The sequence below is a fragment of the Rattus norvegicus genome, chromosome 12, assembly GCF_021556685.1.
Source record: "Rattus norvegicus strain SHRSP/BbbUtx chromosome 12, alternate assembly SHRSP_T2T, whole genome shotgun sequence".
Lineage (NCBI taxonomy): Eukaryota > Metazoa > Chordata > Mammalia > Rodentia > Muridae > Rattus > Rattus norvegicus.
This window is the reverse complement of record NC_141545.1, coordinates 22,214,726-22,241,404: the sequence shown is the minus strand read 5'-3', so window position 1 is coordinate 22,241,404 and position 26,679 is coordinate 22,214,726. Positions and strand designations below refer to the sequence as shown.

Here is a 26,679-nt window from a genome sequence, read left to right as displayed (position 1 = left end):
CCCTCCCTGGGGGATTCTAGGCAGGGACTCTACCACTGAGCCACACCCCAGCCCCTCATTGGGGGATTCTAGGCAGGGACTCTACCACTGAGCCACACCCCAGCCCCTCACTGGGGGATTCTAGGCAGGGGCTCTACCACTGAGCCACGCCCCCAGCCCCTCACTGGGGGATTCTAGGCAGGGGCTCTACCCCTGAGCCATGCCCCCAGCCCCTCCCTGGGGGATCCTAGGCAGGGCCTCTACCACTGAACCACACACTAAGTCCCTCACAGAGGAAGTGTGCTCTGCCACTGAACTGTTCAGTGGAGGATTCTAGGCAGGCATGCTACCGCTGGGCTATTCCTCCCGGCCCAGTGTTTGAAAGTCCCCCTGCTGCTTGTCCTGCAGCTCTTCTTCCTGTCCCACTAAAACTTAAACAGGTTCCCACTTCCAAAGTTCAAGGGCTACAAACCATCCTCTCTAAATCTCTGGTCCACCAAGGATGGCTCTCAACTCCCACAGCCTAGGGAACTAGCTAAGATGATGGGGTAGCTTCCTCTGCTCTGAGGAAGGATCAACTCACATGTGGTTTCTAAAAACGGACACAGAGCAGGGGGACATGAGCAAGAGTCTTGTGTGCATGTGCGCACGTGTGTGCGCGTGTGTGCGTGCGTGCGTGCGTGCGTGCATGTGTGCACATTATCGCAAGGGACTTGACGGTAAGGTGATCTGGAATGAGATAAACCCAGGAAAAAGAACAGTTGAAGGGAAAAGTCCAGTTCTGAAGGAGGCTGAGCTTATGCCACACCCCCTCGATGGTCAGGCTCATTCCCTGCCTCCTCTGACATGTGCCTAGCAGCTGTTCAGGGTGGCTCCCCTCTCCAGCCCCCGCAGTCTGTCACAGGTCCTTCTATTTGCAGTGTTTCTATTGTAGTACTTCCCCTGCCTGGCTGAGGCTGGAATCAAGAAAAGTTTCTGACCCTGATAATGCCCAGGTGATGACCGCAATGTCCTCCTGGCCAGTACTCCCTTGTGGTTGGCTGTGGCCTTTCCTCTCAGGAAAGGGTACAGTAATAAGCAAAGACAGTACTCTTGAGCCCCAACATCCTCTTGGTGGCAAGGTGATTCTTGGGGGGCATACCACAGTGTGTCTGGCCCTCTCTTCTGGTGCAGGCTTGAGGAATGCTCACAAAAGCCTGTATCATCCCTCTCTCTGTGTCACCCTACCAAATGCGACAGAGAGAGCAGCTCGGGGTGGCCCAGAACCTCTTCTTGACCCCTCAAAAATCTGGGTAGAATTTAACTATGGCCAGCAGGGCAGATCAGCTTAGAGTTGCTGTGTGGAATAAGCCCCTGCCCTAGAGAGGCATATTCAGGTTCCCAGGGATGGTCCTGCTCTCTGTGATACACAGAGTGACTCAGCAAGAATGAATTCCAATTATTGGTCACAAAGGCTAGACATGTGTGGGTAGCATGCCTGTACTATCAGCAGTTGGCAGCCTGAGACAGGGGGGTCATGAGTTTCAGCCCAACTCAGGCAACATGTATGCATACAGACGCACACCAACCCCCACCATGGTCATGCACACACGTTGCTCTGCAGGCCCCTGTCAGTTCTGGTAAAGATTGGTCCGCCTTGCTGTACCTGCTGTCTGGATATCCATATGACATCTGGCCAGAATTCATAGCTCTTGGGGGTCAGTTAGGGCCCATCCTGTAGAGGGGAGCACTAATTGAGACTCAAGGAACAAGGACCAGCTTGGGACACACGCACAAGCATCCTGCGATGTACCAGACAATATGACAGATGGGGCAGGAGGCAGACAAATCCGTGGGATGTCCTAGAGCCCTGCACAGATGACCAGGGAGGCTCATGAGCTCTAGAACACTATATCTGAATCCAAATCACAGCTCTAGAGCTCTCTAGCTGGATTGCACACAAGTCAGTCAGCTACAAAGCCTCAAGTTTCCTTGTCTGTGAAATGGACTTACTGAGGGCTGTGAGGTGGCAAACAGTGCTGAGCCCTCCATCAGCTTCCACTTTGACACTTTGCCTGTGTGTTGGGAACAGCAGGGCTGGCCCAGAGACCTTCTCCCAGGAGCTGGACTCTACCAATAGCTGGTGCACAGTGACCCCAGGTGGCCGGCACCTGCCTGGCCAGTGACTGTTGTGACATAGTGGAAACATTGCTAGACAGGGCAGCTTTGAGGTCCAAGATCCCCAATCGTCTGTCTGTCTGTCTGTCTGTCTGTCTGTCTGTCTGTCTTCCTCCTAGTGTTGGATAAGTGTCACAGTGCTGCCATCTACAGTATATAGAACAGTTCCTGGGAGCATGTCTGCAGCTGTGTGACACCGTGGGGGAAAGTGGTCAGAGATAGCACTGCGAGGATATACAGACAACATTAGCTGCTACGGAGTGAGGAAAGCGTGAGCAGGCATGGATTCTGGAAGAGTCAGAGAGCAGAAGGGCAAAGCATACCACAAAATATCTCAGTAGTCCCCACCCCACCCCGTTCCCCTCCCCGTGAGCTGAGCAGCACTGGTCAAGCTGCTGGACCCTTCTGGTCTGCTATCTGCTTCCTCATCTTGGGATTATCGTGAAAGTAAATCATTAACACGTGAGGGTCCTGTGTGTCCACATATAACGCTTATCGGTCACCCTCTCCCAGTAGTCCATACACAGCCCTCCGGCTCAGAAACTCCGGGGATGCCTTGGGCACATGAGCAAGGCTTCTTCCACATGTCACGGCATGGAAGATAGGAATCTGCGTGAGAAAACGGGCTTCGTCGTGTTTGACCCAAGTGCATTTCTTCCACGTATCTGTGCTATGCAAGTGTGCCTGATGCCAGAGGACAACTTTCTATGTCGTTTCTCAGGCTCCAGCCACCTTGAAGAGCACTGACCATCTAGACTGGCTGATGAACAAACCCCAGGAACCCTCCTGCCTCAGCCCCTGATTAGTCTGAATGACAGTTCTGGGCCCCCCCAAGCCCAGCTACGAGGTCTTAAAACCATGGACAAAGGAAATGTTCATTCTGCCTTTTATAGATCTCGTGTACACCTTTTAGTGAATAAAATAAATTTGCGGAAACAGGAAGGCTCGATCCTCCAAAATCATAGCTCACACATTAATGTGAACCCTGAACCCAAGAGCTGAGAAGACCTCTCCCCACCCCCACCCCCCACCCCCACGGTTTGCTTCCTGCAAGCTTCCCATGCTCTGTCCCTATCCAGACGTTTCACATCCCAAACAGTCCCTAAAGAAGCCGGGGCGGGCAGGAGACCAGCTTCAGTGTCACATGTGGAGAGGGCCAGTGTGGGCACTCTGTACGCAGTTAATAAACACCTCAGAGTGAACCTGTGAAGAAAAATCTAAAATACTTTCAGAAGCCCCTGTGGCCCTACAGCTCAGTTCATTTGGATTTAAATGTCAGCCTGAAGCCCAGAGCAACAGCCCTGCCGATGTGGAGCTGTGGAACTACTTTTCCCCATTCAGGTCCCCAAGGCATCTTCTAAGTCTGTAAACATCTCAGGTCATTACTGAGCCCCTTGGAGATAGCACTGAGACCGTCATCCCCTCAGGGCAGGAGATGAACAGCAAAGGCCCAGTCCTCTGCACTGGACCTGTCTGCCTTAGAAGACTCATCTCCCCGGTCAGGCCTCTTGAGTCTCTTCATCCCTATTGGAGCGGAACTGACATGAGGGATGTAAAGTCACCTGGAAATATCACTATGGCGCTTTTTTGAAAAAGAACAGGGTGTAGGAACTTCACCAACCACTTTCGAAATACCATCTGACCCCTCAGTGCTTGGAACAGTCTGAGGAATCTCTCCCCCGGCCCAGGCCCACCCTATTTCCTCATGGCTCCAAGCTTGGCCAGTGGAACATCCACCGTAGAAGGAGGGTTGTGAGTTGCACTCAGAGCCTCAGGAGGAGAGGGTCCTCAGGACTTCTGAGGAGTTCAACTCACTAGAAACTACCTCAGTTTTACCTCAGACCTCTGTCCTTGCCAAACATCTCCACACTTGACTAGAAAGCGGGTCAGCAGGAGACTAGAATAGGCAGACACCATTTTGGCTGAAGTGCACCAACCAATGAACCACAGAACCTGAGTCCAGGAGAGGAACTATGCGTGTCCTGCCTTGGGACAAGGGGAAGTGAGCCCTGTAGAGGTGACTGGAGACAGTCCTCTTGTCTTCTGGTTTCTATAAATAACGTAGGGATGGATAAAGACTAAAGGCCTCGTGATTCATCACGCATCTTTAATTTGGGAATGAGAAAGTGGTGTGACCTCCCTCAGACAGCTATTCCCTCCCAAATCTCCTATACATTCCTTCAGAGAGAGAGAGAGGCCCTGCCCCAGGTTACTGTCAGGGAGCTGGGACAGCAAACCAGCCACACCTTCAGCCAGAATTCCACATTCTCCACACACTAGGAGAAATACAAAGCCACAGGGCGAGAGGGGAATGGGAAGGTGTGGGGGAAGGTGGGGATTTAAACCAGCCTGAGGTCCCTTACCTATCTTCAAGAACTCAGCCATGGAAACGTTTGGAAGAAATTTAGATCTAAGACTCCACCATCAGAATTCTCTAACTCCTCACAGGAAAAGTATTTCTGGGCCAGTGTGGTGGCTCAGCAGGTAAAAGTGCTTGCTGCCAAGGCTGACAGCCTGAGTTCTAGCCCTAGAATTTACATGGTAGAAAGAGAGACAACTCAAGAAAGCTGTCTTCTGGTCTCTACATGTTTGCAACAGTGTGCCTGCAGAAGTGTGTGCATGCGTGTGCATACACATGCTAATAATGACATTTTAAATCTTTACTGGTTAAAATAAAGGAAGAAGGAAGGATGGCTGGGTCAAGGGAGGGAGGAAGGGAGGGACGGAAAGAGAGAGAGAGAGGGAGAGAGAGAGAGAAACAGAGACAGAGAAAGAGACAGAGACAGAGAATATACTGGCCCAGGTATTGGGGAATTCTGGAAGCTGAGGCAAAAGAATCATGAGATCTGGATCAGCCTAGGCTACATAATGAGTTCATAGCCTGGGCTACATAGTGAGACATTGTCTCAAAAACAAACACACTATGGCAGGGTGCTGGTGAGATATGGCTCAGTGGTTAAGGGCACTGTTGCTCTTGGAGAAGACCTCGGCACAACTTATGGGATACAGATTCAAACCACAGCCCCCTAGGGACAGCCACGCCCATTTTTGAAATTCCTGAAGACTCCTCACTGGTGAGAAAGAAATGCATGACTGTGATGACCTGGAATGTCTCGGGTTCAGAGCTGTTTCTCCTGGGCTACTTTGTCCCTTTCACAGCAGTGTAGCATCCACCTATGCATCTGACCCCACATCCATGTGACTCTCGGAGAAGCCCATCAGAATATGTTGATTTAGACCACAGATTCCACCAACAGGTAAGCTGAGAACATCATCAGTTAGCGTTGAGACATAGCAATGTCACATAGTAATGCACATGTCTGATGCTCCCAGCACTGTATTCAGAAAAAGCCTTGATGTATGAGTAAAAAAAAAAATGTGCTGAAACCATTTCCATGCCACAACGTGTCACTCAGAGCCACTTGGCATCTGTATTTCCAAGCCATGGTCTTTCAAGTTTGGCTCAGAATAAACTTATTATTCCATGTAACGTATGTGTGTGTGCGTGTGTGTGGGCATTTGTGTGTGTGCGTGTGTGTGGGCATTTGTGTGTGTGTGTGTGCATGTGTGTGGTACGTCTATACTTGCATGGGTATGTGCATATGTGGCATAATGTGGCATGTGCAGGTCAGAGGTCAACGTCAGGTGTCTTCCTCAATCGCTCTCCACCTTACTCTTTTGAGATAAGGTCTCTCACTGAACCCGGAACTAGTTTCACTCTGCCTCCTGCAGCCCCTACACACACACACACACACACACACACACACACACACACACACACACAAGGTGCTATGCTTACAAGACACCAATACACCTAGACTTTGTACAGTACCTGGGATCCAAACTCAGGTCCTTATGACTATACCACGGGCACTTTATCCACTGACTCATCTCCCCAGCCACTTACTCTCTTTGAAGCGACAACTCTTCTAGCCTGGGGCGGAACCTATTTCAGTGACCCAAAGGCTGGAACAAACCTTTCCAGCACTCACAGGCCAGTGACGCAATGACATGACGTGCGAGAGAGCCAGTGTGGCTTGCACGTTCACATCGTCCTCTGGACATCCCACAGTGGGGAGCAATGGTGGGTGTGAGTCCCCACCTCAAAGAAGCAAAGACATAAGGACTCTTGTCCCACAAGTCCAGTAGCGAGTAGTTCAAGGTATAGACGGGAGAGTGAGTTGCCTTCCTTGTGGATCCATGTTAATGGAGGCTATAAAATTACTGCAAAGAGAAAAGGAAGCATGGCCGGCGTCCCCTGAGTGAGCCAGCCACTTTGCCAGCTCACCGTCATTTCCACAATTAAACCTTGATTTCCGTAGGCAGTGCCACTTCGGAAGTGTCTTCTGTTGTACAGACCTGGTGAGCTTGCCACAGGCCACTAAAACTTCTCGGGGAAGAAACTGGGCAGAGAGACACTTCGATTCAAACCCTGGCTGTGGTCACTACCACCCAGGTAATTAAGACCGAACCATGCTAAGCAAAATAAATTAGAACTAAGGATTTGGATCAGAGCGGGAAGAAAATTGGCCCCTGAGGTCATTAGCACAGGCTGGGCAAGGCAGTGAGGTGGTAAACGTGTTTGGAGGGCAGCGTGTGCTCAGCAGGGTGCCTCTGTCTCTCTAAAGACTTGAGGCACAACAGGAGACCAAAGATGCACAAATCTGGAACAGTGAAAGAAACGGGTAGCCAGTCACTCATCTAGGGCCACACACCTGACTGACTAGACTACCCAGCACCTCTCTCGAGTGTCCAACAACATCCAGGTTTGTGTGGATAAAACCTGTTTGCCTTCTTCCCCACCTCTATGCTGAGGCTGCTGTGACTCAAGCCTCAGGCTCTGTCAACACCGCCCTACCAGCAAAACTGTCACTAGCCTATAAACCATCCTGACTGAACCCACTGAAGCAGGACTAGCCTGGTATCCCATGTCCCCATGGTCTTGTGTCCTGTCTCACCCCTCCTCCATCTCTATCTTCTATGATCCAGGCCCCTTGATGACTCCCACAGTGACTATCATTAATCTCTCCCTTTATACCTGCTACCCACAATCCCGCTCTAGGAAAAGCACCCACGGATACCCACAGAATTTCCCCCTCTTTTCCTCTTTATCTCCCTCCCTCTTTTCTTCTCTTCCTTTTTTGTTTTGTGAGACAGGATCTTGCTACGGTAGCAAGGACCTCAAGCTGGTCCTGGACTCAAAGCAATGCCCCTGTCTCACCCTTCGGAGTAACAGGCATGGCTACTATGTTTTGTCTTATTTTCTTAGACTCTATGTTCCCTCACATGCTTTTAAGATAGCATCTAAAACGCCCAATTACAAGCTACAAAGAGAAATAATTCCCAGACTTGTACACTGACATTTTAGCTACCGCATGGCTCTATTGCACAAAGCACAGGAAACCTGAGTCTGTACCAGCCGCTGAGAATGCGGACCTAAAAGCTGGGATTTCTCCATGGCTTCCTTGGTAATCTCCTCTCCCACATCCTAATGCATCCTTGTGTAAGACGATCCTACTGCTCACTTTCTCTGTAAAGGCATCTCAGAATGTTTTTTCTGCTAACGGAAACCTCTTAGATTAAAATTTTTAAGACCTTTTAAAGCATTAGCCCACAATTGACAAAAAGAGGATATACTAACATTTACATATTTTGGTTTTACATTTTATTTATCTCTGTGTGTGTGTGTGTGTGTGTGTGTGTGTGTGTGTGTGCGTGCATGTGTGTGCATTTGTGGAGGTCCAAAGGCAACCCACTGAGTCAGATCTCTTCCTCCACCACAGGGGTGGACTCGAATTCTGATCACCAGGCTTATCAGCGAGTGCCTTTACCTACTGAGCTGTGTCTCCATCCTAGATAAATAATTTTTAGATTTAAAAAACATAGACTGTCAACTGGAGAACTTACTAAGTGGCAGTGCACGTCTTTACGTCGATTTCTGGAGCTTCTTTGATAATGTATATACTATATATATTATTGGTGATATTCATGCTTCACTAATTCTCCTACACCTCCTTCCCCACAACTCGCCTCCCCAACAGCCTCCCTGCGGCCTTCGTGTCATGTATATTTTGATTTTGCCTATGAGAGGAAATGTGGTATTTTGTCCTTCTCCCCCCACCATACTGTCTTCTCTTGCTCCCCCGCCCCTTTCTCACAGCCCCTCCCTCACTCTGCAAAGTCCCGTTCTGCTTTCACATCATCACACAGGTCAGCTCATCGATGCGTCAATGCGTGCGATCGTGCGATCGTCTTACAGCCTACCCCGAATCACCACGGCAGGGGACCAGACAGAAGAGTGACCCACAGGTTGTGTGGCTGCTTGCAGGTCACCGATGCCAAGCCTGCAATCCAGCAGGTTTCAGTCAGTAGTTTAGCAGAGCCTTGCAACACCCAGCTTTTATCGGGTTCTGTCCCCAGCAAGCACGGCCATATCTTCCTGCCCCACTAGCCAGGGGGAAACAAGGGTTGGCTTCTAACGGTGCCGTGCTCTTCAGAAAGGAAGACCTCTTTTCTCTCTGAAGCCATCATTATCTGACCATTATTGCTGTCACCATTATCATGATGATTGCTAACCCTCCTACCATTGACACCATCTTCATCCTCACCTCCACTAGCAGCAGCAGCAGCAGCAGCAGCAGCACCACCGGTTGCATCAGCCCCACCATCCCCACCATCACCATTGCCACCATCACCATCACCATCACCATCCCCACCATCACATCACCACCCCCACCATCACCATCCCCACCATCACCATCCCCACCATCATCACCATCATCATCACCATCCCCACCATCACCACCATCATCGTCACCACTACTACTGCCAACAGCACTTTCACCACTACTACCACTGTCACCAACACTGTCACTGCCTTTACCACCGCCACTTCGACCACCACCTCCACCACCACCACCACCACCACCTCTGCCACCTCCACTTGTCACCATCACCACCTCCTCCACCATCACTATCACCATCACCATCCACCATCACTATCATTGTCACCGTCAGATCCTTACACCTCTGCCACCTTAATGACCATCATTGCGTCTTAGGAACGCACCATCTCACACACCATATATGGTATGTCAGTGGCTTCTCTCGATTACCTAGAATCTCTTCCCTTGGAATGAAGCTCCACACAGCTGGCAGGTTGTCTGTGTGGCTCACACCATGTCATTTGCCCCTAAAGGACATCTCATCTGGAGGAGATGCCCACAGGATGCTTGTGGACAACACGGGCACAGACAGCACTGTGCCCCCTACTGCAATGGCATAGCTCCCAGTGCTGGGCATGGCTTAGACTTGACAAGCAGATCTCTGGAAAGTTAAGAGTATCATCCAGGACGTCTCCCCAGCCTCAGTTTCCCTTCTCTGGGTATGTGGGCAATCATACCCCTAGCTTAGATGTTCACAGGGAGTTCCTGCACTGTGAGTGTTTGCTAGGAAATCAATTCATGTGCTTTGAAGTGCAAAATCCAACGGCATCGGCACAAAGCTTCCACAGCTGCACCTACTTCCACCGTCTCTGCAGGGTACGGGAAAGAGTCCTGTCTCCTAAGAAGAGAGGGCAGCAAGCTAGGCATAGCAGCATGCAAGTGTAATCCCAGCCCTTAGAGGATCACCACAACTTCTGCGCAGGCCTGGTCTACAATGCAAATTCTGACACAGTCGGGGCTACATAGGGAAACCCTGTATTGAAACTAACAATGGAAAGAAAGGGAAAAAAGGAAGGAAGGAAGGATAGACAGAAGGAAAGAAGGGAGGGGGGAGGAAGGGAGGGAGGGAGGGAAGGAAGGAAGGAAGGAAGGAAGGAAGGAAGGAAGGAAGGATGGATCTATACGCTCCCATCTACTATGTACACCTATGGACCCTGCTGCTGCTTGGCCACATACAGAAGAGTCACAAGCAGTATCAATGAATGTGTGAATGAATAAATGGATGGATGGAGGAATGAATGGTGGATGACAGATGGAATTTGGACAGGTAGATGACGCAGGAGAGGTGGATGGATGTGATAAGTGGATGGCGGTTTTTGCCGGAGCGATGCTGAGTGCTGGGTGGGTGGATGATTGATAGGTGAGTAGGACAGACAGACAAATGAATGGCTCATGCTAACCCCTCTCTCCACTGCTCGAGAGTTAAGAAGCCAGCCGGGAAGGAAGGAAAGAGGAGCAGTGGTTCCCAGTGCCACCAAACTGCTTTTTCGGTGATCTGTGTTTTGGGTGGCCTAAGGATTCAGATTCAGCAGCTGTCCCCCAGCTGTCCCCATCCAGCTGTTCCTGGGAGTCAGACGTCTCTTTGTTTGCCCAGTTCTTAGCAACTGTTGCCTTTTCTGAAGGAGAGCATAAACCAGCTGTCACCCACAGGAGGAAAAGCAGAAAGGTTGGCCCTGCAGGGAGACACTCGCAACACAGAAGACACTCACTAGAGGGGAGAGGGGGTTTCTGGAGGGTCCTTCGTTTCTTACACAGATCCTTCCTCACAGGCTCTGTTCCCATCACCCTTGCCCTGTCACAGAGCAGCCTGATGGGCTTCCAAGGCAGCTCTCTAAAACGGCTTTGGATGTAAACAAACAGACCCTTTGGGCACTGTGTTTCAGAAACCTGTCTCCACGAATGGCATCTCTGGGCAGGTGCCGATGAGAAATGCTTTTGCTACTCAGGCAGCGTAGAGGATTGGTGCAGACAGGAGGACTGAAGCTGGACTGAAAACTACCGCCTGGATCTGGAACGTGTACTATAGTGATGGCTGACGGCTGCTTCCAGGGTCGAAAGGTAATGGCTGGAAACAGGACAAGACTCCACAGAACACAAACTGTGAGGTGGGAGCTGGTAGAGCTTGGGTCAGAGCCTTTCCTTTGTGTGCCTTTAAAATCTCCCTGTTGAGATAATGGTTGCTCAGTTGGTAAAGTATCTACCTCACAAGCATGAGGACCTGAGCCCAACCCCAGACCCCATGTAAAATGTCAAGTGATGGTGCATGCCTCTAATTCCAAGAATTAGAACAAAGAACGCCAGGAGGAAGAAACAGGAGGATCCCTAGGGCTCACTGGCAAGCCCGTCTCGCCAAGCCGGCTGGTCTCAGGTCCCAGTGAGAGACTTTGTCTCAGAAAACAAAGTAGTGGGGCCAGCAAGATGGCTCAGGGATGAAGGCACTTGCCTCCAAGATTTATGATGAGTTCAAACCCTGGAACACACATGGAAGGAGAGAATCGACTCAAATCGTCCTCTGATCTCACAGGAATGTTTCAGATTCCCTTGCCCCTGTCTGTCTGTCTGTCTGTGTCTATGTGTCTGTCTCTGTGTATGTCTTTGTCTCTGTCTCCCCTTCTCTCTCCTCTCTCTGTGTCTCTGTCTCTGTCTGTCTCTCTCTCTCTCATTCACACACACACACACACACACACACACACACACACACACAAAAGAAGAGAATGAAGAAAAACTGAGGTGATTGGCTCCTAAGATATGACACCCAAGGTTGACCCTCTGCTTTCCACATGCATGTGCACCCACACAGACACATTTATCCACACACATGACCTTGCACAAGTGCAGATGTGGTGCACACGTGTATGCACACAGACACACACACACACACACACACACACACACACACACACAATGTAAGTAATCATCTTAGAAACTAAGCAGAGTCCAGTCTGGTTAGTACCACCTACTAGTAACTGGCCTGGTTAGTACCACCTACTAGTAACTGGCCTGGTTAGTACCACCTTCTAGTACCTGGCCTGGTTAGTACCACCTTCTAGTACCTGGCCTGGTTAATACCACCTACTAGTACCTGGCCTGGTTAGTATCAACTACTAGTACCTGGCCTGGTTAGTACCACCTACTACTACCTGGCCTGGTTAGTACCACCTACTAGTACCTGGCCTGGTTAGTACCACCTACTAGTTAGTACCCAGTACCACAGGTGCTGCAGGTGCCTCATGCAGCCAGACTGTCTACTGCACAGAAACGCCCGCCTAGTGACTAAGTCAAGGATGTGCGGATAGAAGATGGGGTCAGGAGAGGCTGTGGGTGCCGGTGAGAACAAGCACGGGGTGAGCATGGCAGGGGCTAACACAAAGCTAGCCTACAAAGGACACCTCACAAACTGCTGGTACAAAACAAGTCACCCTGGACTCCAGGCTGCACTGTCATTTACACACACCAAGCTGCTCCTCCACTCATCCCATGTCAGCCTCCTACTGCCCAGCACCGCCACTCCTGCCAGGTACTCCTCCTCTGAGCAGAAGGCTTCCTCCTGGGGACGGTCTTTCCTGTATCTCTATCCCCATTCCTAGCGGAGTTTTCACACTTCAAATTCTAGCAGTTTCCTGCAGACTGGAGCACTATCTCCAGGAGGTGGGGGAGGGCTGGCTCCTGAGTCTCCAGAGGTAAACAAAACACAAGTCTGGGAGAGTGGAAATTTCCAAGATTCTCAAGGCCCCTCCCCAGCTTTGTACACAAAGTAAATAACTGCAAAGGGATGACACTGGTGAAGGGAGAGGTTATGGGGAGGGGGTGCTGTCAGAAGGAGATTCTTGGACCTACTGGGCTGTCTACAAATCTTTCAGGGAGCTCCATGGTTGCTGCATTTAGGCTGGGTAAATCTTACCTCTAGAGGCTCCCATGCCACAGGTGGCTTCTTAACATTCACTCGGATGACCCCCGCCTCCGCTTATTAGGTAAGGAAACAGGCCCAGAGGTGGCAAGCGGCCCTTGGAGGCTTCATGGTTTCTTTAGGGCTGAAATCAGACTTTCTCTGGGTCCTGTACATCTGACAGCTGCCTGGGCCAGCATCATAGGACATTCCCCATACTCTTGGCTAGGCTGGCCTCTGGCAGGTGAGCAGTTGGTGAATTACCACCTATTGCACTGGTGGCCTAGTCCCCACATAGCACACAGAGAGCTGACATCCTTTTGCCTATGGATCCACAGCTTGTGACAAACCTATCTTTAGGACCCTGGATCAATGGTTTCGTGGACTCATCCACGTGGCATCTTGGATATGACGGCCCCCTTCACTTCCAACTTGGTTGTGTGTGACCAAACACATTCGCGCCTACATCTACTCACACCAGATAGGGACCCCATGACATCAAAGCAGACCGTACCAAAGTCAACTTGGTGAGCCAATGACTCTTCATCGGGGTCACCAACAGGAGTATGGGTGAGGGGTTGCTTATGAGAGCCGTGCTCACTCAGAAGCAGCTGTAACGCTGAAAAGTCCAACTCAGCCTAGGAGACAGGCAGGAAAAGGCTTTTCACTATGTAATCCAGACATTTTGGCATTTTGACTTTCTCTCTCCCCACCCTCCCCACCCCCACTTTTCTGTCTTCCTGTTTGCATGGTGAGATTGGGGAACCTACCCAAGAGCTTCCCCCAACAAACCTGTCGTTATTCTTTAATTCAGCTTGAATTGGCTCATTTTGCCTCCAGAGAATATCTATCACCTGCCCCTGTAAGTAATTCTGCACCCATACTCCCGTAGGTAGCCCCAATAAACTCACTGGTCCACGAAGCTGGACTTTGCTATAATTGTATCTCAGCTCTGTCATTGGTCGCCTACCTTGGAACAGTAGATGTTTGCTTGTAATACCCAGAAAGATCACACAACAAGTCCCAGCCAGGAAGCAGAGACGAGTCCAGACGCTCACTGCCCTCTTTGTCCAGTCCAGGAGTCCAGCCCGTGGGATTGTGCCGCCCGAATTCAGGGTGGCTCTTCCTACCTCAGAAAACCTGATCTAGAGTCTCCCTCACAGACAGGGATTTGCTCCCTAGTGATTCTAGGTCCTGTCAATCAACATTAGCTATCAACCAGACAAGGTCAGACAAGGTCAGAGGTCAGACAAGGTCACAGGCAAGATCCACAGCAAGTACGAATGGCCATGGCCAAGAACACCTGAGCGCCACACTTCATCACTCCCATACTCTGAGTGGATGCGGCTCTGGGGTCCTTTTCAGAAATAGTCTCCAACGACAGTAGAACCACCTTGTGGTTGCAGGGCATTCTATCTACCACCTCCATAAGACCTACTTGCTAGAGAAGTCTAGACATGAGGAAAACTATTGTTCTCTTCAAAAAGCTATAGCTGTTCATGCACGCAACCTGCTTAAAGTAGCCTGCTTAACCTCTGTAACAGTAACAGTCCAGCCTCAAGAAGGACACTAGGAGGCTCTTCAAGATAATGAATACCTATTACAGGTTCAGGCCTCTCATCCCAGCTATCTGGGAGCGTGGGGCAGCAGAATGGAAGGAAGGCTCAAGGTCTGCCTACAGACTACAGAGCCTACCCAAAACACTTGGTAAGACCTTGTTTCCAAAAAAAAAAATTAAAGGAGGATAAAGATGTATCCCTAACCCCTGCCTAGAATCCCCCAGGGAGGGGCTGGGGTGTGGCTCAGTGGTAGAGCCCCTGCCTAGAATCCCCCAGTGAGGGGCTGGGGTGTGGCTCAGTGGTAGAGCCCCTGCCTAGAATCCCCCAGTGAGGGGCTGGGGTGTGGCTCAGTGGTAGAGCCCCTGCCTAGAATTCCCCAGTGAGGGGCTGGGGGTGTGGCTCAGTGGTAGAGCCCCTGCCTAGAATCCCCCAGTGAGGGGCTGGGGTGTGGCTCAGTGGTAGAGCATTCACCTAGGCCCTAGGTTCACTTTCCAGTGTCTCAAAACAAGAAAAAAGGAAGGAGGGAGGATGGAAAAAAGAAAAAGGAAAGATTATAGAACATGGAGCCAGTATCATTATGGCAAGTTTCCAACTTCAGATTCTAGTTCCCATCCAAGTCCCTGGATACAGCCAAGACTCACTCAGCCCAGGGCGAACCTGGCTTTCTGAAGAAGAAAGTCGAGTCTGATTCTGTAGGCCATTAAGCTTCTCTTCAAATGAGGCTTCGGATTTTTACAAAATGCTAATTTTGTTTTTCAACACTGCTTGGAAGGGAAGCACAGAACCTCAAAGCCCTTGCCAGGCTGGAGAGGAGGAAGGGGTCGAGAGCGCTCCCAGCATCGAGTGGAGCCAGCTCCCTCGGTGCATATGACTCGGCAGACAGCGTGTTTTTCCCATCACCTGAGGCCCAGAGCCAATTTGTGCAAAAACAAGCTGCAGAGATAGGCGGGTGGGAGGAAGTAAGACCACACAGATAACAGGAGACAGCTGTGGGAGCCATGCTCAGGCCAGAGGCCGGGAGATTTTAATTAGAGCAGCAGAGAACCAAGCTACTGGGTGACGCACCTGGCAGCCCTTCTGTTGGCTCAGGTAATGAGGCTCCCAGCCGAGGGCCCAACACATGCCACAAACACGCAGTGCTTCCTAATTACCACACTGCTTGGCCCCTAGGGCTCAGTCATGCTCCCTCTTGGGGCACCCATCAAACACCTGGGAAGGAGCAGGATGGAGCCCCAAGAGTCTCCATCTCCCTCCCAGGGCATCCCAGGGCTTCTGAGTGCTCCGGGAGCTGTATTTTGAGGATGCTGGGACTCTATCCAAGCAAGTAACTGTCCAGCTTCAGTGGGAGGGGTGAGGGTCTGCTTGGCCTCTGGTGGAGACACTAAGTAGAAGGCTGTACTTGCTGCCACCCTGGGGTACTTGCCAAGAGCATGTTGACTCTGCACAGAGAGGTCATGAAGGGGCAGGGGGTGGGGAGATGACATCCTGGCTCAACCCCCAACTTGGACACTTGATGCTGGCCCTGGAGCAAGAGGCAAGAACCCTAGACTGGACCCTGGAGAGCCCAGTCTTTTGGACAGAGCTGTCTCTGGAGACCTTCCTTCTGAGTTTGGGTGTCTCAATGACCACAGCAGCCTGCCAGGTAACTGAGGCCCTGGATAGAGCTGCAATGACCTTCCTGAGTGCTGACTCACAGCAGGAGACTGGTGATGGAGTTGGAGAGAGGCTTAACTGTTAAGGGTAAATGCAGAAGCCAGGCATAACGGTACACACCTTTAATCTCAGCACTCAGTATGTAAAAAGAGGCAGGCAGATCTCTGAGTTCGAGGCTAGCTTGGTGTACAGAGCTAATTCCAGGACAGGGAGGGCTACACAGAGACACCCGGTCTCAAAATACAACACAAAACAAAAAAAGGAATGACTTTTGCTCTTGTCGAGGACAAGAGTTCTACTCCCAAACCCCATGTTGCGGGGCTCACAACCACCTCTGACTTCCACAGGCACCTTCATGTCCACATGTTCACATGATATAGATACACTTAATTAAAATTTAAAAATTCAGAAATGGCAGTGATGGTAACTGTGGTGATGTTGGTAATTCTGATGGTGGGGTGGTGGGGATGGTGGGGGTGATGGTGATGGTGGGGGTGATGGTGATGGTGGGGGTGATGGTGATGGTGGGGGTGATGGGGATGGTGGGGGTGATGGGGATGGTGGGGGTGATGGGGATGGTGGGGTGATGGTGATGGTGGGGGTGATGGGGATGGTGGGGTGATGGGGATGGTAGGGGTGATGGGGATGGTGGGGATGGAGATGATGGTGATGTTGACAATGGTGATGGTGATGGTGGGCGTGAGGCGGCGGGCTGTGAAAGGCACCTGGTGGAGATAGGTTGAATCCCTGAAAACCCTAATGGGGACGGCAGGTGCATTCCCAGTCTCCCAGATCAAGGCCTCAGTAGCTGCAGCCCCTCCCCAGACCCCTGTAGAGAGGTTTGAGACAGACCAGTCACGTAGGGCAGTGCTCCAAGCCCCTCCTCCACAGGTGAGGATGTGACCACAGGTCACATAGACTCAAGACAGATCAATCATAGAAGCAGGACCACGCCTCCAAATATGTAGATGAGGTCTTCCCAAGCTCTCAGGCCAAACCAATAGGAAGTGCCTGCTGTCAGACGCTGACCCATCCTGAAACTGTATTTAAGAGTCCTGTTCAGGGGGGCTGGAGAGATGGCTCAGCGGTTAAGAGCACTGACTGCTCTTCCAGAGGTCCTAAGTTCAATTCCCAGCAACCACATGGTGGCTCACAACCATCTGTAATGAGACCTGATGCCCTCTTCTGGTGTGTCCGACGACAGCTACAGTGTACTCATATATATAAAATAAATTAAATCTTTAAAAAAAAAAGAGTCCTGTTCAGGATTGCAAGTGTGCAGGAATTATTCCGTCAGCTGAGAGCTTCTGTCATAAGAGCTGTAACACTGCCACTTGGGCAAGAGGGGAAGAGATCTGCTCTCCCTGAAATCGCCACCAGAAGCTCTGTTGCACCCCTTGAAGCCTGCTAGTCAGTCTCCTGCTGGCTCAGACCAGCCGAGCAACCTAAGTGGTAGAGGAAGAAAGGAGCAGAACCGGCAGTGGGGGTGGTAAAAGCTGTCCCCCCCCCTCCCCACCTGAGTTCTCTTCCCCTCACCCGAACCCACACACCTAGCTGGGTAAGAGGTCACCAGGGAAAGCCCCGGGCACCAGAGCCCCACAGTAGGGATGGTGGGGATGGGGATGGAGATGGTGGGGATGGTGATGGAAATGGTGATGGTGGGGATGATGGGGATGGGAATGGTGATGGTGGGGATAGGGATGGGGGATGGGGATGGGGATGGTGGGGATGGGGATGGTGGAGAGGGGGATGATGGTATGACTGAGTTAATGGAGTGCAATGGAGAGATAGTGATACTAATGCTGATGGTGTTGACTGTAACAATAACACACATATGTACTTTGCCATATAGTAGGTCTTATTACCCTCATTTGACATTGAAGCCCAGAGAGGGTCATCACAGTCACAGTGTAGACATTTTAACACACCTGAAGTGTGTCTAAGTGATGATATACACATGTGTGCATGCACCATTGTCTAGATCAGCGCTCTTATGGGGCTTCTCTCGGGACCCCAACACCCACCACCAAGTCACCTCAGGATACAGGGACCCCACGTACTGAGTGTTCCGAGGGGGCTCCCTCCAACAGGAGCCAGCTCCCTCGGCTGCATATACCCACAATGCTCAGTGTCCTCATCCCTGTGCAGGTGATAGAGGATGATCTGACCTGTCACCATGGAGACGCTGGCTCTGCTTCTGATGCACTGTGTTGCCTTCGGCAGAGGACAAGAAAGGAAACTGAAGCCACAAATTTATACCCTGGGCAAAAGCCCAGAGAGCCTTCAACGGGAGCCAACTAGAAACACAACTGTCTTAGATCTTATCAGCTAAGCCTCAACCTGTGTGCTTTTGTGTGTGCATGTGTGAGTGTGAGTGTGTGAACATGTGTGAGTGTCCGTGTAAGGTCTGCGTGTGTCTGTCTACTTTCCTCCGCTGAGATTATGAGCATGTGCCACCGGGCCCACCTTTTTAATGTGGATTCTAGGGATTGAACTCAGAAGTGCTTTAGCCACTAAGCCATCCCCCGAGTCCACTCATCCTCTTCTTTATAAAAGGATTTAACTCAACATCGTCTTTCTGCTTTCCAAACAAGTGTCTTTGGTGCAGCTGAGAAAAACTCCAAGATAAACTGACAAGAGCAAAATTGCCCAGAGCAAAATTAACAATGAGCTTGTCCTAAACCGGAATCTAGAGGGAGAGGCCGTCAGGAAAGGAGGAACGCTCACCTTGCAAAAACGCCCATAGGGAAGGGCGAGCACGGCTCACTTCATTCCAGAAGTGGAGAGAGAGGAGTCCCAAGGCCAGGGCCCAAAGCCTCTAGCCTTGGAACTCTGCTTCTGCCAAACCATACTGAGCCAGACAGAGCTGCTAAGCCTGGCTTCCAGAACACCGGGAAGGCAGTCTCGAGGCCGCACAGAGCAGCATCCTATGAGAGATTGGGGAGTCCCTGCGAGTTCCCTCAGGACCACTTCCTGGAGCCAGGTCCATGGCCAGGAACCAGAGTGCACTGTGTTCATATGAAAAGCAAGTTTTCCTCTGTGGAAAACAATAGACCCGAAGCAGACACACAGCCGTGCAGGAACCCTGCTTCCCAGGTCAGCTTTGCAAACCAGCCATCTGCTTCCTCGACTTCTCGACTTCTCGGTGGCTTGGCTAGAGATCTCACACCCGTAGAGCGTTATCAGTGACCTGGCCTCTGCTGTAGATGATCAGACAGAGCAGGGCCTACCGTTATATGACAGGGAGCAATGCTGGCAAGACCAGCCCAGCTGAAATCATGCCCACAGTGAGTGAGTCAGGACAGGTGTGGTATGCCTGCCTACGATTCCAGCCGTCAGGAAGCCGAGGCAGAGGGATAACAAGCTTACCCAACAGCTCACGGCTTACCTGAGCTTCATAGTGAGACCATGCCTCACAAAGGCAGAACGGAGCTTAGTGTGCAAGCACAAGGACCTGAGTTTGAATCCCAGACCCCATAGTAAGGCCTGGGTTCACACAGGGATACTGATAAGTCCATGAGGCCCCACTCCTTATTGGAGATCCATAGTAGATGGCTACTGAGAGGGGGAGACACAGTCTTCCCCAGGGATGAGGCCCATGATAGGTCATTCAATCCCACGTGGACAGCCCTAAACACATGTACCTATGCTAAATGGACTGTAAGGGTGTGTGCATGAGTGTGTGTTTGTATGTCTGTGTGTCTGTGTGTGTGTATGCGCAAACAGGCGTATGTGTGTATATGTGCATGTATGTATACATGTGTGTATGTGTGTGTATACATGGTGCATTTGTGTGTATGTGTGCATGTGTGTGTGCACACTTGTTCACATGTGTAAAATAAATACAGAAGAAGCAATCACCATTCCTAGAGGGAACCAGGGAGGGAGGAGTTGGAGGAGGAAAGAGAAGGGACGTAAATTATGTACCCATGTGTGAAATTCCTAAATAATAAATATGAAAATTGAAATTTAATCACACACTTGCAATAAATCCTGTGGAGGCAGAGAGAATGGACCTTGAGGCTCACTGGCTGTCCAGCCTAGACTGCTCGGTGACTTTTAGACCAACGAAAGACCCTGCCTCAGAAACACAAAGCAGACAGTGCCCGAGGATGACACCCTAAACTGATCTCTGACCTTTACAGGCACACACCCACACAGGCATGTGCACACATGTGCTTGCACATGCACAAGAATATATCCCTATACATACACAAAGAAGAAGAAGAAAGAAGAGGAGACAGCCTGTCTGTGTGGCGATCCACCATGGGATAGGTGACTTCCTACCTAAGGAATAGAAGGGGTCCATAGAGGTGCTCATAAGACCCACCCAGAGTGAAGCAAGGGTCCCGGGGGAGTCTCCAGACAGTTATCTATCACCTTAAACCATGTGAATGCCACATTCATTCAAAGTCAAATCTCAAAAGATGCTGTCAATGGATGCATAAACTCAGGTTAAAAACAGGTACAAAGCTGGAGAGATGACGCTGTCAGTGAGGAACTTGCCTCTCACAAACACAAAGTCTGGAATCCAGTCACTAGCTCCTAAGTAAGAAGCTTGTAGAGACAGTGGATGCGGGAGGCAGCCAGGTGGATCCCTCGGAATGGCCAGGCAGCCACTATACCCCAATTAGTACGTTCCAGGTCCAGTAGGCACTGCATTTCAAAACACAAGATGGATGGGAGGAGTGACCAAAAAGTTAACCTCTGGCGCACGGACACATGCACATGTGTGTAGGTGTGCACGCACACAAACACACACAGAGGTATAAAACTTGTTGTTGACAAAGGTCAACTGCTTTGCCCTAAGTGACCAGTCAGAGTTGTTTCCCCAAGAAAACACTGCTACCACCTGAACAAGGAAAACCTGTGACCGCCATGGCCAATCAGTATGAACTAGTACCAGAAGGAAGAAATGCTTTTCTCAACACTTCAAGAACTCAGAATCAAGATGTGGAACCAAGACGTCTAGACTGCCTCCCTCCAAAGCACTAGGAGAAGCCCTTCCTGCTTCTCCATTTCCTGGGATGCTAGGGGGTCCCTGTCTGGTCACCACAGCATCCACCTCCACTTCTGTGGCAGGCAGACCCTGCATGCGTGCCAACTGTCCCTCACCTCCTCCTCACAAGGGCACACAAGCCACTTTGAGTCCCCTAGAAAATCCAAGGCCATGTCCACCCATATCCTTGAGTGTGGCAGAGAGCAGTCCTCAGAGCTAAAAAGGCACCATCTTCATCACCTTGACTGAGTCTGTTTGCAAGCATCTGTCATGATCTTGCCAGTGGACTGATAATGTTTCCATTGAGAAACATGAGGTTCCAGTAGTTCCTCCTGGCCATCTGTATGCAGTCTGCCCTCGTCGTTTGTGGCCTGGGTTATCAGGGAATGATAGGATAGAGGAGGTTAACTGAGGGGCTCCACAGCCCCATAAGCTCACTGGATCCTCAGGGGATCTTCGGTGGCATAGAACGTTGTCACTGGAACTTGCTTTGTTTTATTTTTCCAGGCAGGGTTTCTCTGTGTAGCCCTGACTGTCCTAGAACCCGATCTGTAGACCAGGCTGGCCTTGAACTCACCAAGATCCACCTGCGTCCACCTCCTGAGTGCCGGGATTAAAGGTGTGTGCTACCACAGCCCAGATGTCACTATGGGGTAGATGGTGTTTAAATCTCCCAAGGGAAGGACTCACCTCTAGTCAATTAATCACATGTGCTGTCCTTCTGTGCCGTACGAAGGATCATTCTCAGGTCCCAATATTGGCTCATGAGTACCATTACAGGAATTACTCCCTACCAAAACCAGGGCAGGACCACCCTGGTTGCTTTTCTAGTCACCACTATCGAATCCCTGACAGAAGCAACATGTCGCATTCACGTTCACTTTGACTCACAGTCAAAGGGAGTCTGTCTCACGGCAAGGAAGACATGGTGATCTGGGTGGCTCTATAAATGGTGGTGGGAGCTGGTGGCAAACACGTTCACGTGTTGCTAGATCAGAAAGCAGAGAACATGCACCAGAAGTGGGTGAAACTGTATAAACCCCTAAAGCCCACCCTCAGAGACCTGCCTCAGACAACCATGCCTTGGGGGCTCATTGCTTCTACAAAGTGCCACGAAAACAACACCAGCTGGGGATCAAGAGTTCAAATACACGAGGGCTGGCAAGATGGGTCAGCAGTCAAGTTGACACTGCTGCGGTGCCTGGTGATACGAGTTCAATTCCCAGGACTCACACAGTGGAAGGAAAGAAATAATTCCTGAAAGTTGTATTCTTACGCAAATGTGCATAACGTGCACACACACATAAATGAATGGAAGGAAGGAAGGAAGGAAGGAAGGAAGGAAGGAAGGAAGGAAGGAAGGAAGGAAGAAGGACAGACAGATAGACTGAGTTGGGATGCATGAACTTGCAGGGAGCATTTCATATTCAAATGCTAGCGAAGCATCCCATGTTGGGTGATGTAGGCTAAAACATATGGAGCTGAAGCGATGATTCAGCAGGTCAAAGCACGGCTGTTTCAGAGGACCCAGGTTCTATTCCCAGCACACTCATGGCAGCTCACAACTGTAACTCCAAGATCTGACACACTCAGACATATGTGCAGAAAAAAACACCAATGTGCGGGAAATAAATAAATTACACTTTCAAAAAAAAAAAAAACACACATAGCTTTTTGAAGCAGGGTGTCACATCATCCAGACTGACTTTGGACTAACTGTGTAGCTGAAACTACCCCTTAAACATCTGGTCCCCCTCCCTCCACCTTCAAATGTTAGGGTTACAGGTGTCCCCCACCAGGCCCGGTGTATGCGAAACTTACAGTGAGCGCTTTATCCATCAAACCATCTTGAGACAGAGTCTTACTTTAGTACCTCTAGATTGCCTTGGATTCAAAGAAATCCTCCTGCCTCAGCCTCCTGAGCATTAAGATTGCAGGCATACACCACCACATCCAGATAAAACTTTCTGGTTTTCTAATCATGTATACAATGAACTTCTCAAACATGGTGCTGGACCCTTCCTCCCTCACAGGTTTCTGTCTGAAGTAACAACTTCTTTCCTCCTCTGCTTGTCTTACAGTTTCTAAGAAGGCAAGGCTGGCCCAGGCATATAAAATATCCAGCCGTACAATCAGTGCAAAAGACGGTCCACTACTCTGTCTCTCTACAAGCTTACGCGTGTGGAAGCTATGACTCTACGTCCCATATTGGAGAGAGGTGGCTCGACTCTCCCTGAGGACCAGGGACACGGCTCCTGCACTGGTCCAGAAGGGCACACAGGTCTGTTTTGTAGAAGTTTCCCCTTCCTCGTCAGTCCACAGAAAGAAAATCAGCATCCGCCGGACTCCCCACATGTTTCAGCCAGAAGCAGGCGTGTAAGCCCCAGTGCCTACCTTCTCTCGTTGTCATCCAGGTGAGAAAAGAGCACGTTCTTAGAAATGGCCTTGGCCAGCGCAGTCATGGTCTTATAGTCCTTGGGAATGACCTGTGGAAGAGACAAGGCTCAGACCTTTGAGCCTTGGGGACAAAGCTAGCTTCCCCAAGCTATTGCTAGGAACTAAGACACCATCCAGCCTGGAGCCACTATCCCATAATTGCCATGGCACTAGTATCAAGCTATGCTATAAAAAAACAGTAGGAAATGCCATATACTTTAAGTTAATCTTTTTTAAAATTACATTTATTGATTAATTGAGGTAGGATTCATGCACCATAATTTTCAAACAGAGGTCAGAGATCAACCCACAGGAAGCAGTTCTCTCTTTCCACTAAATGAGTTCTTAGGTTTGGTAGCAAGCATGTTTGCCTGCTGAGCCATCTTACCAGCCCACCTTTAGATATTTTTTAAAAATAAATTAAAAGCAAGAAAACCGGAGTAGTCCAGTAAGAGGCTTAGCACAGTCTAGCCAACAGTTTGGAACTGTTTTGGGACTATGGGTCTTTAGAGCTTTGAAATCACCTAGAAAGTGCCAGAACACAGCCAGAACCTTTTGTCAATTTTTTTAAAACTCTCATTGAATTTGTAGAAAGATGATAAGCAGTTGTTGAGAGATTAGAAGGCTGGGGGTGTGGCTCAGTGGTAGAGCCCCTGCCTAGAATCCCCCAGTGAGGGCTGGGGGCGTGGCTCAGTAGTAGAGCCCCTGCCTAGAATCCCCCAGTGAGGGGCTGGGGTGTGGCTCAGTGGTAGAGCCCCTGCCTAGAATCCCCCAGTGAGGGGCTGGGGCGTGACTCAGTGGTAGAGCCCCTGCCTAGAATCCCCCAGTGAGGGATGGGAGTGTGGCTCAGTGGTAGAGCCCCTGCCTAGAATCCCCCAGTGAGGGGCTGGGGGCGTGGCTCAGTGGTAGAGCCCCTGCCTAGAATCCCCCAGTGAGGGGCTGGGGGCGTGGCTCAGTGGTAGAGCCCCTGCCTAGAATCCCCCAGTGAGGGGCTGGGGGCATGGCTCAGTGGTAGAGCCCCTGCCTAGAATCCCCCAGTGAGGGGCTGGGGCATGGCTCAGTGGTAGAGCCCCTGCCTAGAATCCCCCAGTGAGGGGCTGGGACATGGCTCAGTGGTAGAGCCCCTGCCTAGAATCCCCCAGTGAGGGGCTGGGGTGTGGCTCAGTGGTAGACATAGGCTGTAGTAAGAAGGCTGCTATGCTTCTGTTTTTCAAGATGAGAAACATTCCATGCGCTGATGGGGGTGGTGGCTGCATGACTGTGCACGACCAATGCCACCTAGCGTTGCACTTAAAAATGGTGCATCAGGCTGAGCTGTGCCTTCCAGGTTCCTGTGTGGGGAAGCATCTTTGTGGGGAGACTTGCAGACCAGGTGTGTGTGAGTGGTTGGATTATTGAGGTGTAACGGTAGAGTACAGGCTTCATAGTGCCCTTAAAAGAGACTAGAAGGCGTGAAGCAGGAAAGAACCACAGCCTATGTGGTCCTGAAGAACTCCATCCCTCTTCTCCCCACGCCTGTTCAAGTCCCAGAACTACAGGGAGCTGCGTTTGAGACACACATTAAACACTGCTTGTCTCACGGTGCCGGATACTATGGTGACAGTGATCCCACCCATGATCAAGTCTCCTATTCCATGTGACCCCCACGCTCTGGCCACATAGCGAATTGAATCCCCAGGACTGACAGGGACATCCGGGGGTGTGTGAACACGTGCTGGGATTCTTTACCTTCCTCACGTAGGAGACGGCATCTTCCTCAGTGTAGACTTCAGCACTCACGCCACCCCGTCGACGACGCGCCTTTACCACAGGATTTGGAGGTGTTGGGGAGATCTCCTCATCGTGGGAATCACACTGTGAGTTTGACTTCTGCCGAGCCAGGATCTGCCTGTTTTCCTCCTGGGAGAGAAGAAAGGGAAGGTAAGAAATTGGCTGTCTGGGCTGGAGAGATGGCCTAGTGGTTAAGAGCACTGACTGCCCTTCCAGAGGTCCTGAGTTCAAGTCCCAGCAACCACATGGTGGCTCACAACCATCTGTAATGGGATCTGATGCCCTCCTCTGGTGTGCATGAAGACAGCTATAGTGTACTTATATATAATAATAAATAAATCTTAAAAAAAAAAGAAAGAAATTGGCTGTCATCTGAATCTGATGACTAAGACTTGTCACTACTCAGGAGACTGAGGCAGAAGGATCAGAAAATTCAAGGCCAGCATAAAACTGAGACCCTTGTCTCAAAATAAAGTCAGAAGAGAGCTGGGGATGTAGTTCAATGGTAGAGCCCCTGCCTAGAATCCCCCAGTGAGGGGCTGGGGGCGTGGTTCAGTGGTAGAGCCCCTGCCTAGAATCCCCCAGTGAGGGGTGAGGGGTGTGGCTCAGTGGTAGAGCCCCTGCCTAGAATCCCCCAGTGAGGGGCTGGGGGAGTGGCTCAGTGGTAGAGTCCCTGCCTAGAATCCCCCAGTGAGGGGCTGGGGGAGTGGCTCAGTGGTAGAGTCCCTGCCTAGAATCCCCCAGTAAGGGGTGAGGGGTGTGGCTCAGTGGTAGAGCCCCTGCCTAGAATCCCCCAGTGAGGAGCTGGGGGAGTGGCTCAGTGGTAGAGTCCCTGCCTAGAATCCCCCAGTGAGGGGCTGGGGGAGTGGCTCAGTGGTAGAGCCCCTGCCTAGAATCCCCCAGTGAGGGGCTGGGGGAGTGGCTCAGTGGTAGAGTCCCTGCCTAGAATCCCCCAGTAAGGGGTGAGGGGTGTGGCTCAGTGGTAGAGCCCCTGCCTAGAATCCCCCAGTGAGGGGCTGGGGGAGTGGCTCAGTGGTAGAGCCCCTGCCTAGAATCCCCCAGTGAGGGGCTGGGGGAGTGGCTCAGTGGTAGAGTCCCTGCCTAGAATCCCCCAGTAAGGGGTTGGAAGGTGTGGCTACAATATCTGTCTAGAATCCCCCAGTAAAAGGCAGATGGTGTGGCTCAGTGGTAGGGTTCTGGTTTAGACTCCCCCAGTGAGGGGTAGAGCCATAGATCTGTATTAGACTGCTGGCTTAGCATGTCCAGGGCCCTGTACCCAGTACCTCCAAGTCAAGAAAAGAGAAGACCATACCAGAAAGCAACTGTCAGAGCATAACTTAGCCTGAGAGTTGTAACCTCTCAGGGTCCCCAAGGGTCTTCAGGGTAAAGCAGGGCGTTTACAGTTCACTCTCCAAATCTGGAGCCTCAGGATGGGAATTGGGGCTACATAGAGCTCTAGGCACGCCAGGATACCAGAACGAAAAGGGCAATGGCACTGGGCCAGCTTGTGAGAGA

The 26,679-nt window shown here is 50.8% G+C and overlaps 1 protein-coding gene across 5 annotated transcripts in view; it reads right to left on the bottom strand.

Moving 5' to 3' along the window:
* Prkar1b (protein kinase cAMP-dependent type I regulatory subunit beta) overlaps positions 1–26,679 on the bottom strand; it is a 133,721-nt gene that overhangs the window by 70,572 nt on the left and 36,470 nt on the right. For all 5 annotated transcript variants that reach the window (XM_087577793.1, XM_087577794.1, XM_087577792.1 and 2 more), the window contains 2 exon segments: positions 25,123–25,293; positions 23,353–23,444 (listed from right to left, as the gene is read on the bottom strand). In XM_087577793.1, the coding sequence (XP_087433919.1) occupies positions 23,353–23,444; positions 25,123–25,293 (263 nt within the window).